This window comes from Barbus barbus (genome assembly GCF_936440315.1).
Source record: "Barbus barbus genome assembly, chromosome: 22".
Classification (NCBI taxonomy): Eukaryota; Metazoa; Chordata; class Actinopteri; order Cypriniformes; family Cyprinidae; genus Barbus; species Barbus barbus.
The window spans coordinates 6,199,941-6,212,510 of NC_136750.1; the positions used below are offsets into that span (position 1 = coordinate 6,199,941).

Below are 12,570 nucleotides of genomic sequence, written 5' to 3' on the forward strand. Positions count from 1 at the left end.
AATTCCGTTTTTAATTATTTAAATAATTATTGTTTTAATTAATTTTCTGTGTTAAAATAAAGCTTAGACATTCCATAAATGCTTTGATTTTATGGAAAAAAAATTGTATTTTAAAATAAACATCAACAATTAGAAGTACCGGGTAGTAATCAGAGCTGGTATCTTTACAAAAAATGCCCTTTTGTACCTTTCAGATACTAATATGTACTAATTTGTCCCTTTATGGTACCAGTATGGACTAATGTATACATATAATTTCATATAGTTAAAATCATTTCAAATAGTTTTTTCTTCAATAATAAGCATGATTACAAATGTGATATTGATTTTATACAACAGTTCAGTAAACAAGTTAATATTAAGAGACTTACGTTTTAGACACCATATTGTTTTAGGTTGTATATGTGCGTTTTCTATGAATGTATGCACACTGATGGTGACTATGACTCCAGGGGCTGAATCCTGCCATGAAACAGAGTGCCATTCGCACAGATTTCTATGAAATTTCGATGACATCTATTTGGGACAAATATATGTACATTCTGAGTTCACCCTAGGCTGAAAGATTGCTCATTTTGCCTTTTTTGGAAATATTTATTTGTTTGTTTGTCACTTGAATAAAGTCTGTGCTTAATTTCAGATAATTAGATTCAATGTTATGAACTGCCGTCTTGAACTTAAACACAAGTACAGAAAGATGTATTGATGTGTGATACCTGTGAAATGTTTTAGGCACGGCTTATCTCATCTGGTATCATTCTCACTTCCTAGGTGTCTGATAAATGCTACAGTTCCATGACTTATGCGCATCATTCTATAGATGCCATCAGCACCCTTTAGACCTTTATTGCAATGTGCCATATTGCTTTCATTGAGAAACATTTGCCATTGATATACTGATGCGAAGGGCATGGGAATTTTATTATCATGCATGCAATTATATGCTGGGATATAATTTTATCATAATGGCATGATATTTGGGGCATGACTTTTATTATCACTATCCCCTTTGGAGTGAGAATGGGTTGGTTTTTCTTTTTTTCTTTTTGAATGGATGTCAGTGTTGGAAAGGCTTCAATACACTGAATTCATTACCCTGACTTTTTTGAGGAAACTGTGTGAGCTAAAATGCTGTTTTATGAGAGAAGTCACTGAGAATTTAGTCTCTATTTTTTTATGATATCCTCATGATTGACTTTCATACAGCTGAAAGCTTCAGAATCAGATGAAATAATATTTCTGTCATGACAACTCTCGGAGGGATGTACATGACAATGTTAATGTATTTGGTCTAGATCGGAATAGAACTGCTACGCTGCTGTTGCTCCTGCTGCTGCGGCAAAGCAAGTACAGAGACTTGCTATTGCCAATGCATCCACAACACGCTGCTTTGAGCATGTAAGAAATATTGCTGCTGCAAATATACATGAAATAACCCCCTATAGCATACATGAATCATCTCGTAGCAGATCTAGGTTATACAGGTGGAGCTGGGGAATGTGGAGGGTTTCTGAAGCGTGCTGCGAACTGCTACAACAAGCACTAGTCATATATTTGAATGCTGAGCAGAGAACTCATTGGCTAATGATACAGGAGAGAACCAATCAGCTGTGCCATGTGATAATGATGTCATTAGGTCAGATTGAGTTAGACCTATCGGACTGCGCCATCTAGAGTTTCATGCCAGAACTCTGTATATATATTAAAATTCAAGCTGTTACTTTGATATTCTGTTCTTTTTTCTTCTCCTGAGATTTTGTTTTGGCTAGTCTAATTTATAGAGCCCTGGACTCCAGGGTTTTTCCTACAACTTATTTGTTTCCTCGTTTTAGTTCATGAAAATTACCCATGATTTACGTTGTGTAAGCTCCGGTGAGAAGTAATGAATGCGGAAGCGCAAAGGAGAGAGCAAAACAAAACACTGTTTACAAATCCTTGTTTTCTACTTCTAATTCATAAAGAAAAATGTCGGAGGATTTTGATTCCTCTGAGGTAAACAAAACTTTGTTCATAATGATGGATATTACTGAATTCAAAGCAAATGCATTTTTGTCAGATAGAAATGCACTTAACAATAAAGCAATGATTTTGAGCTAGAATGCAGAAAATGTAGGCCTACTTCTAATAAATGATTTCATCCTTTCCTCACCCTAAAAACATTCAGTAGATGCACCAATTACAACAAAGAATCACGAGTTTCACATAACTGTATGGGACACCATTATAGAGGAAGCTACAGTAGATTACTGACTTGTGAAGCAACAAAACAAGTGGGTATACCAAGGGTATACGCAACTATTGATCCTTAGAAGTCGTAATACGCAAACAGCCCGAGGAAAAAAGCAAGCATACGGCGTATACTTGCATATGGCCCTGACTACACCACTGGTCTCTACCTATATAGGGACAGTCGTGGCCTAATGGATAGAGACCTTGTAACCTGAAGGTCGTGGGTTCGAGTCTCAGGTCTGGCAGGGATTGTAGGTGGGGGAGTGAATAAACAACATTCTCTCCACCCTCAATACCACGACTGAGGTGAGACCCTTGAGCAAGGCACCGAACCCCCAACTGCTCCCTGGGCGCTGCAGCATTGGCTGCCCACTACTCCGGGTGTATGTTCACTACTGTGTGTACACTTGAATGGGTTAAATGCAGAGCACAAATTCCGAGTATGGGTCACCATACTTGACCACACACCACTTCCCTTCCCTATATATAGCACATATGAAATGAGCTTCACCGGAAGATTACGAGCTGGCTTATCTTTATCCGGAAGTTCTAAATAGCGTTCCGTGCATTTGGTCATTTAGTACAACATAGTCACAATTTGCCTAAAATGAGGAATTTAAATAATAAATCACGGGGAACAAATTAATATATCATAGGAATGAATTCTTAATTTGTGGCATTTTTTCCCCTCTGTTTGTCATATCTGGGGCTCAATACTAACTGGCTGAGAACATTTATTTCAAACCCTGATTAGGGAAATAAAATGGTATTTGATTGTCATTTTATGCTGACTTCAAAGCTTCCTTCAAACAGTTACTGATGTTTAAATTTAGTATCATTCAGTGGAATTCACTGAACACTCACTGCATGCTTTAAGTGGATGCTCTCTCATTCTCTTTTTAGAGACTTTGGTGTGAGATCATATTATCACTATAAAAGGTGTGATTTGCCTCATTATTGACTCTTTTCCAGCCGATGGAACGTTTTGGAATGTGAAGACAGAAATGAAATGCCTTTTCTCTACACACACCCACCCACAATATAAAAGCATATACGCATGCACGCAGCCACCCACTATCTACAACACACTATTAAACGCAAGCACCGTCACTGTCTCGTATGGCTTGTTGTTGTAGCAGGGCCGGAGGAAATGTCCTTTCCCTAACAGGCAGTGAGCTATGGAGGCACTCTTCCATGGCAGGCTGTGTGGAGGTGTGACATCAGATGAAACCTGTGATTAAAAGCAAGCTGGAAGCCTGTCGTATGTGCACACTGCCTCTACTGCCAGGTTTCACAGCATGCCCTGTAATTACACTTGATGCAAAATTGCACGCCAGATACATTGTGCTTGTTAATGTCATAACAGGAATGTTGCTAAGTGGCGACATGCATGTTCTGTGCACATTGGATCATGTTCAAGGGATAGTTCACACAAAATATGGAAATTCTGTCATTATTTACTTTCCCTCATGTTATTCCAAGTGCTTGTACTGTTATTTTTTTGTAGAATACAAAGAGATTTTGACACAACTCTTTTCCATACAGAGACTAAAAAAAAAAGGGCAGAAAAGCACCATTAAAGTAATATGACATCCATGAGGTCATATGATGATCTTCTATCACAACCATGATATATTTTTGTATATTTCTGAATAAGTACTTAATTTTTTGGCTGTTCCTCAAACAAATCGATATTATGGCGTCAGAAGAGACTATAGTCTATGAATATTGTATGAAAGAAGCAAGTGGAAATTTTTTCTAAATTCTCTGTTCCATAAAAATGAAAAATTACCATACGAGTTTGAAATGACGAGAGCGAGTAAATAATGACTGAATTTTCAGTTTTGAGTGAACTATTTATTTAAAGTTAAATGAGAGTGAATGTAAGAGAGAGAAAAGGAAAAAGAAAATAAATCTTGTAAGTTCTGAGAGGCAGCAGAGTGGATGTATGTGACCTTTTAAGAAATGTCCTCTGAGCATGCTCCTCTTCTGCTATCTAGTTTTGCCCTTTGAGCTCGTATTGTCTTGTAAGGGAATGTTTTTTTCTGTTCTACCCCTGAAACTTGGAAGTAATGACACAGTGTCTCTTAGTATGTGTGTTATTGGGAGTGTTTCCAGCTGGTTCTATGATCACTTGCAGCTTTTGTGAGTCGGTTTGAGTGTATAATGCTTTGTGACAGCTCACACTGCTCTGTCATCCTTCTTGAATCCAGTATTCCATCTTATTCTTACTGATTTATTATTAAAACCCAGTGTGAACTTATGCAATTACGTAAAATCTTGTGCTCGTTCTTACTGGAATATGTCCCATCATGCAGTGGTGAGAACAGCTAGTGTTACTCTTGGCAGTGTGTTCATTAAACCAGATGTCTAAATCAAGAGCTGTGTTCCAAAACCTATTGAGATGCCTACATAGGGAACATCTTTAGGCGTAATAGGTGTGCTTCTGACACAAAAGCTGTTGAAAAAGCTCAAGCAAAATTAGGCTCCTCAGAACATTACTAGTATGGGTCAAAATCTAAGGCAGCATGTAGGTGTGCTTTAAAGGGTTAGTTCACCCAAAAATTTAAATTCTGTCATTAATTACTCGCCCTCATGTCGTTCCAAACCTGTAAGACCTTTGTTCATCTTCAGAACACCAATTAAGATATTTTTGATGAATTCCGAGAGCTCTCTGACCCTCCCATAGGCAGCAAGGATCCTAACATGATCAAGGTCCAGAAACTTAGTAAGGACATCGTCAAAATAATCCATGTGACATCAGTGGTTCAACCGTAATTTTACAAAGCTACGAGAATACTTTTTGTGTGCAAAGAAAACAAAAAATAACGACTTTTATTCAACATTTGTGTTCTGAAGATGAACAAAGGGCTTACAGATTTGGACGACATGAGGGTGAGTAATTAATCCCTTCAAGTATGAATCTGATATCCAATTTAAAAAAAAAAAGATGTCTGAGAAAAATATCAGTAAAGCCATTATCGCTCGATCTCTACACATGAAAGACCATTAACGAAGTCGTTTCCATTTCAATCTCTTAACATATTCCATAGGATGCTGACTTAGAAAGCAGTTGCTTTGGCGGTGAGGCAGCTCACTAAGGTTTGAGAAAGAGCCAAGAACACTCCATTTACAAATCCCAGCTCAGCGATTCCCTGAAGGTATGAAGGCTGCATGTTGTGATGGACGGCATGTTCTACACTTAATGGGCGAGAGGAAGAAACGACAGCAGCTCAAAGTGACAGCTCTGTGGAGATGGACAGCAGATCACCAAGCCATTACCTATAGAGATAAAGAGACAGTTTGGAGAGCTGAGGTAATACAGGAGGGAAAAGGAAGCAAAATACCCACTAGGGAGACCCCAATGACAAAGGTGCGATTTTCCAGGTGTTTCCGATTGGACAGCAGCAGGGGTCCTCCCCCTTCTCCCCTTCAAGTCATCCGTTTCCATTTTATTCAACCTCTGATCTCGTGTAAAGCCAGGCCTATTAGACGTTTAATGCTCTCAGTGAAGGTTTTAGGAAAGTACTGTTGTTGTGGATCAGCACTGCAGTCGTGATGCTGTCTGTCGGTACGAGAGGTGAAGGGCGCTGCATTATTGATGGGGCTCATTCAGCTTGACTGAGCAGACTTGCATCTCAAACAGATTATTGACCAGCACCATGGAGTTTCAGAGCTGGTGCATGGCATGAGATGATATACACGCTCATTCAACACAACGTTGGATAACCTTATTATGCGCTCTCAGTGCTTGGGTGACGCATAAGACCACAGATAAAACCTGATACTGGATTAAATTCCTGCGTTTATCTCAGTTAGAAGCTATGACTAGACTTAAGCATTTTCTTGTGTTGTACATGGTTTCCTGGGCACTGCTCCGCAGTTACTAAGGTGTTATGAGGGGTTTAGTTTGTTGCTGTCATGTTTGGGCAAAACTGGTCCCCATTGACTTTCATAGTATTTTTTATTTATTTACTTATTTTTTCGCATACTATGAAAGTCAAAGGAGATCAGCAACTGTTTGGTTACCCAGAAGGTCTTTGTGTTCAGCAGAATATAGAAACTCATATAGGTTTGGAACTACTTGAGGGTGAGTAAATGATTAGTTTTGGGGTGAATTTATCCCTTTTAAATATTAGCTCCCTTTCAAATCATGAATTTGATTTGAATTGGCCACACTCCATAAGATGTTGAATTGGAATGACAGGAAGAGAAATATAATTCAGAATTCAAAAGATTCAACACAGGTAATGCCTTCTGAAAGTGTTAACTTATTTCCTAACTGAAAAATGAAAACTCAATGCAGATTTCTATAATATGTCTCGTTTCAAACATCCATCAACATTACAAAGTAGTTTTTTTGACAATCTTAGCATTTATAGTTGTTCATTGCATTTTAATTGATTTTCATTTTGTTTTCTTATATATACTGTTATCAAATTTCTACATTCTGTTCGCAACCTCAACTCAAATTCAATTGAAGATTTTCAATCACTTTGAGAATAATAATATAAACATAACTATAACAATATAATAACATCCACACCAATGCATGATAACATTCTGCTTATTATAAGTGCCATGTATGTCAAATGAAGCTTTAAATGTGCAAGCTAAATTCGGGTGGATTTTGTTTGTTTTTATTGTTCATCAGCTGGAAAAAATTCCTGACTGTGATTTCAGCTACTTCATTCTTCTTATGGACTTTTTTTTTTTTTTCTCATAGAATTAGATGGGATGTCATTACCCATTTACAACCATTTCTGATTACACTAGTTAATCATAAAAAGTTTAATTTGCATAGATCTTAAATGCAGAAGATGCAACCTAGTTAATTTTACTTGCCAAAAAAGGGAGGAAAATGGTTGTGAAAACTATTGAAACTATTGAAAACTAGTGTATAGCGCACAGTACATTTCTAACTCCTGTGACTGTTTTGTGTGCAAGAAATACTGACTAAAATTGTGACCTCAGGAAAACAAATGCTACAGAAGTGGATGATGCGCTGTTGTTTTTATGGGATGTGGGAAAAATCACATCACGTCCTGTTGCTCTTTGCTGCAATGTTTTCTTTAGTTAGGAATCATGGCTAATTTATCCACATAGAATCTGTAGCCATTAGAATTGAACCCTATAAGTGGAATGTTCCAGTGTTTACTTTAAGTGAGATTGCAGTGTTCTCTGTATCCTCCCTGAACTCTGCATTCTGCATGTATGTTTGATATGTGAGATTCAAAGAGCCAGAAGTTACAGAAATTATATTGATCTGTTAGGTCAAAAAGTGGGCAGAAAATGTGCACAAATTGTTTGATGCAACTGTATGATGCACAAAAACCAGAAATGGAAGAAAATTAAAGTCATCAAGTGCAAATTACGAGGAAATATGGCCTCAACTATAACTTTGTTCTCTTTTCAGTCCTCTCGGCTGTTTTTCAATGTTCAATGTTAATGCTATTGATACAGGTACATTTAAAAAAAATTTGAATATCATGAAAAAGGTCAATATTTTTTGTCACTCATTTCAGAAAGTGAAACCCATATATTATATAGATTCATTACACAGAGTGAAATATTTCAAGCCTTTAATTCTTGAAATTTTGATGATTATGGCTTACAGATAATGAAAACCCAAAATTCAGTGTCTCAGAAAATTAGAATATTACATAAGATCAATAAAAAAATGATATTTTAAACATACTTTTCAGAAGCCTGACCCCTGACTTTTCAGAACCCCTGATTCTCTATGGGGTTCAGGTCAGGTGAGTTTGCTGGCCAATCAAGCACATTAACACGATGGTCATTGAACCAGCTTTTGGTATCTTTGGCAGTGTGGGCAGGTGCCAAGTCCTGCTGGAAAATGAAATCAGCATCTCCATAAAGCTTGTCAGCAGAAGGTAACATGAAGTGCTTTAAATTTCCTGGTAGATGGCTGCGTTGACTGTGAACTTCAGAAAACACAGTGGACCAACACCAGCAGATGACATGGCAGCCCAAATCATCACTGACTGTGGAAACTTCACACTGGACTTCAAGCAACATGGATTATGTGCCTCTCCACTCTTCCACCAGACTCTGGGACCTTGATTTCCAAATGAAATGCAAAATTTACTTTCATATGAAAAGAGGACTTTGGACCACTGAGCAACAGTCCGGTTCGTTTTCTCTTTAGCCCAGGTAAGACGTTTCTGACGTTGTCTCTGGTTCAGAAGTGGCTTGGTAGCCCTTTTCCTGAAGACGTCTGAGCGTGGTGACTCTTGATGAACTGACTCCAGCTTCAGCCCACTCCTTGTGAAGCTCTCCCAAGTGTTTGAATCAGCTTTGCTTGACAGTATTCTCAAGCTTGCGGTCATCCCTGTTGCTTGTGCACCTTTTCCTACCCAATTTCTTCCTTCCAGTCAACTTTGCATTAAATATGCTTTGATACAGCACTCTGTGAACAGCCACACCTTTCAGTAATGACCCTCTGTGACTTATCCTCTTTGTGGAGGGTGTCAATGTTCGTCTTCTGGATCATTGCCAAGTCAGCAGTCTTCCCCATTATTGTGGTTTCAAAGAACAAGAGATACCCGGAATGTATACTGTAGAGATGGTCATTAACTGAAACTCAAATGTAAATATTCTAATATTTTGAGATACTGATTTTTGACTTTCATGAGCTGTAAGCTCTAATCATCAAAATTAAAACAAAAAACACTTTTGAAATGTTTTACTTTACATGTAATGAATCTAAAATATGAAAGTTTCACTTTTTGAAATGTTACAAGAAAAAATGAACTTTTTCACGATATTCTAATTTTTTGAGATGTGCCTGTAGATTTGACCAAAGTGAGCCATAATGCCCCATATTAGACTTACATTGAAATTAACAGCAAAGCAGCCATAGGATTGTGAATGGTATGGAATCAACTTTTGATCTTTCTGGAATTACAAGCCACCCTTGTGGCAGATCAGCGTCAGTCTGTGTATTAATGCTGGTCTATCTAATAAGCATTACAATTCATCCTCATGGCCTTTCTTGAAAGATGGTCAATGAAAAATTTACCAAAACAACAGTCAAAAGTGCAAAGTTAGTATTCCTCCCTGCTACATTGTAAATGCCTATGATCTTTTGACAAATCTTATGCTCTTATGCTTGAAAGAGCCATTTTCCAATCCTGCATTTTTCCAAATAGAAGATTAAGGAAAAAGTAATGAGAAAACCTTTTCAGAGTTTTCTTTGTCAGAGAGCTTTTGTTGGTATTTGGAGGAGCAGTCGGGTTTAAGACCTATTTTAAGGCATGATGAAATGGCTTTTCTCTGCAGTCTCATTACCGTTTTTGATCGAGTTGCTTAGCATTTCCTGCTCAAGTCCTTTCCACCCACTCTTGATGACTGAGATGTACATTTAGCACTCTAAATGAGAACTCATTTATTCTCAGCTGGGAGTGAAGATTATGTATTTGCCTTTTTATACAGACTACTATAAGGTTGTGCTGAGAAGAGGAGACACCTTTGACTCAAGTGGCTTTGATTTTGGTTTCATTTCGACTCTGTTAGCTTTCATGCGTTTCTAAAGTTTTGAATGCTTAAGATATTTTATGCACCATGATAATGCTGTTAAACTGTTCTGCAATTGTTCTGCGATTGTGTACACTTTCATGGTTCAAATCTCTTTTTCTTTGTTGCAGACCTCTCGGCAGCCGTGCAGAAGTTCTCCCAGTCATTACAGGAGTTCCAGTTTGAGTGTATTGGTGACGCAGAAACAGATGACGAAGTCAACATTGGTAAGTGTGGGGTAAACTGCTGATTTGTGGTCTGCTACTTCTAATACTGATTCAGTCTCATATATGTATATGACAAATCACAAATGAGATTCCTTTAATATCTCAATTCTGTCTCCTAGATAGCAATTAGAATAAATGGAGAGCAAATGCAAACATTTGTTGAAGTCTCCTGCTTAAATGTTCTCCAGACAAAAAGACCTCATGGAGCTTCAGAAGTCATCTCATTAATCACTCGAACTAGGGCTATGCGATTAATCGATTTTTTTGTTTGGATTTAGATTTTTGCTTGCAGCAATTGTGAAAACGATTATTGTGCCACATTGTTTTCCTTTCCATTACAGCAGTGTGTTTTCCACTCTCCATCCAAACCAGTCAAATCATGTAACAAGACTGAGTTCGGGAACTTGGATTTGGGACTCGCACTCAGACTGACTTGTGTGGACTTGTTGTCAGACTTGACTCATTTTGGACTGGACATTTTTCAGTGTACAGACAAATTCATGTCATGTATAGCATGAAAATGAGAAAAAACAACACAAAAACATAAAATGTATATAAAAAGACATTAATAAACATCTCCCACTAAAACTCAATCAGTTAAAGACTGTCCACCTTGGAGAGTATTCACATAAACACTGTTGTTTGTCAATTTCAGTGTTGGGGAGAGTAACTACTTACATGTAACAGAGTTATGTAATTTAATTATGAAATAATTGCAGTACCGCCGCTCCCTATACGCAGAGTACGCAGTTTTCGTAGGACACCAACTCCCAGGGGGGCACCAGCCCAGTTGCGCAACAAAAAAAAAAACCTTGACGTGCCATTCCCGCATTCCGCGACCGCTCGCACCTCATGTTTGCGGCTGAATGCAAATGATCATAATTGATGGACAACTATGCCCTTGAAAAGACATCCGCAATCCGGCGCCGAGAATTTTTTTTTAAATATTGAAAACGAAGCCTGTGCATCACTTCATAATCCTGTGAAACTTTTTTGGCTGTTGACGTGTTTTAATGTCGGAAATAATTTCACCAACACATGAGCTTCCATGTTCCCTTACGAAAATTAGCCATGGTTTTAACACGAATAAACCCAAAAATCATTGTTTTTGTAGCCACGGTAACAGGAAATTAACCATGGTTTTATTACTTCAAATAATAATTTACAAAAGTCAAGTCAAGTCACCTTTATTTATATAGCGCTTTTAACAATACAGATTGTGTCAAAGCACTTAACAGTATCAAATTGGAGGATAGAGTGTCAGTAATGTATAAAAATAAGATTAAACACTCAATTTTCAGTTAAGTTTTCAGGCATTTAATTATTGAATTCAGAGATGTCATTGTCTAGATCAGTTTAGTTTAAATAGTATCTGCGAAATAAAATTGATGATTAAGTGTCCCCAATTGAGCAAGTCAGAGGCGATGGCAGCAAGGAACCAAAACTCCCTCTGTGACAGAATGGAGAAAAAAAAACCTTGGGAGAAACCAGGCTCAGTTGGGGGGCCAGTTCTCCTCTGGCCAGGAGATAATTGTTTATTTATTGTTTACTTATTGTTTTAATAATTTTAAATGTATAAATGTATTTATTTCTATTTTATATTGTTGCAATTTATAACAATAATAGTATTATGTAGTTAGGTGTTTTATTACATTTTTAGTTATTTTCTTTTTTTTTATTATATTTAAGTCGAGGTCTTCACTGGGGATATGTCCCCGGGGCTCATCCAGGTGTCCCGGCCTCCGCCGTCGATTAGGGAGACACCATCTCCCGGCACCGATCCACCATCTGATCCGGACATGGACTGAGAAACAGAATAAGAAAGAAACAGACAAATATTAGCGTAGATGCCATTCTTCTTACGATGTAACGGGCACATCGTGTGTTATGGGGAGTGTTCCCGGTTCCGGTTGATCTAATTAATGCAGCCTAACAATGGATTTTAATAATAGAAGCGTATTAGTGTGTTATGTGTAAGCCAGGTTAAAGAAATGTGTCTTTAATCTAGAATTAAACTGACGGAGTGTGTCTGTCTCCCGAACAGCATTAGGTAGATTGTTCCAGAGTTTGGGTGCTAAATAGGAAAAGGATTTGCCGCCCGCAGTTGATTTTGATATTCTAGGTACTATCAAACAGCCAGAGTTTTGAGAACGCAGTGGACGTGGAGGACTATAATGTGATAAGAGCGCGCTCAGGTACTGAGGAGCTAAGCCACACTTGTGATCGATATGATACCTCTTCATTCACTGCTACTAATTGATGGCGGTCAGATAAGTACGATTTGAACCAGGCACTTCCACTAATGCCAACAAAGTGTTCTAGTCTATTCAAAAGAATGTTTTGGTCGATAGTGTCAAACGCGGCGCTAAGATCCAGTAGCACTAATAAAGCGATACAACCACGATCAGATGATAGAAGCAGATAATTTGTAACTCTAATGAGAGCAGTACTATGGTACGGTCTAAATCCTGACTGAAATTCCTCTCAGATACCATTTTTCTCTAGGAATATAATTGTGAGGATACTACCTTTTCTAGTATCTTTGACATAAAAAAAGAGAGATTTGAGATCGGTCTGT

The 12,570-nt window shown here is 37.8% G+C and overlaps 1 protein-coding gene across 7 annotated transcripts in view; it reads left to right on the forward strand.

The window, feature by feature from the left end:
- LOC306888430 (rho GTPase-activating protein 42-like) overlaps nt 1–12,570 on the forward strand; it is a 125,340-nt gene that overhangs the window by 23,009 nt on the left and 89,761 nt on the right. For all 7 annotated transcript variants that reach the window (XM_079446723.1, XM_079446725.1, XM_079446724.1 and 4 more), the window contains exon 2: nt 9,897–9,992. In XM_079446723.1, the coding sequence (XP_079302849.1) occupies nt 9,897–9,992 (96 nt within the window). The remainder of the gene's footprint in view (nt 1–9,896; nt 9,993–12,570) is intronic.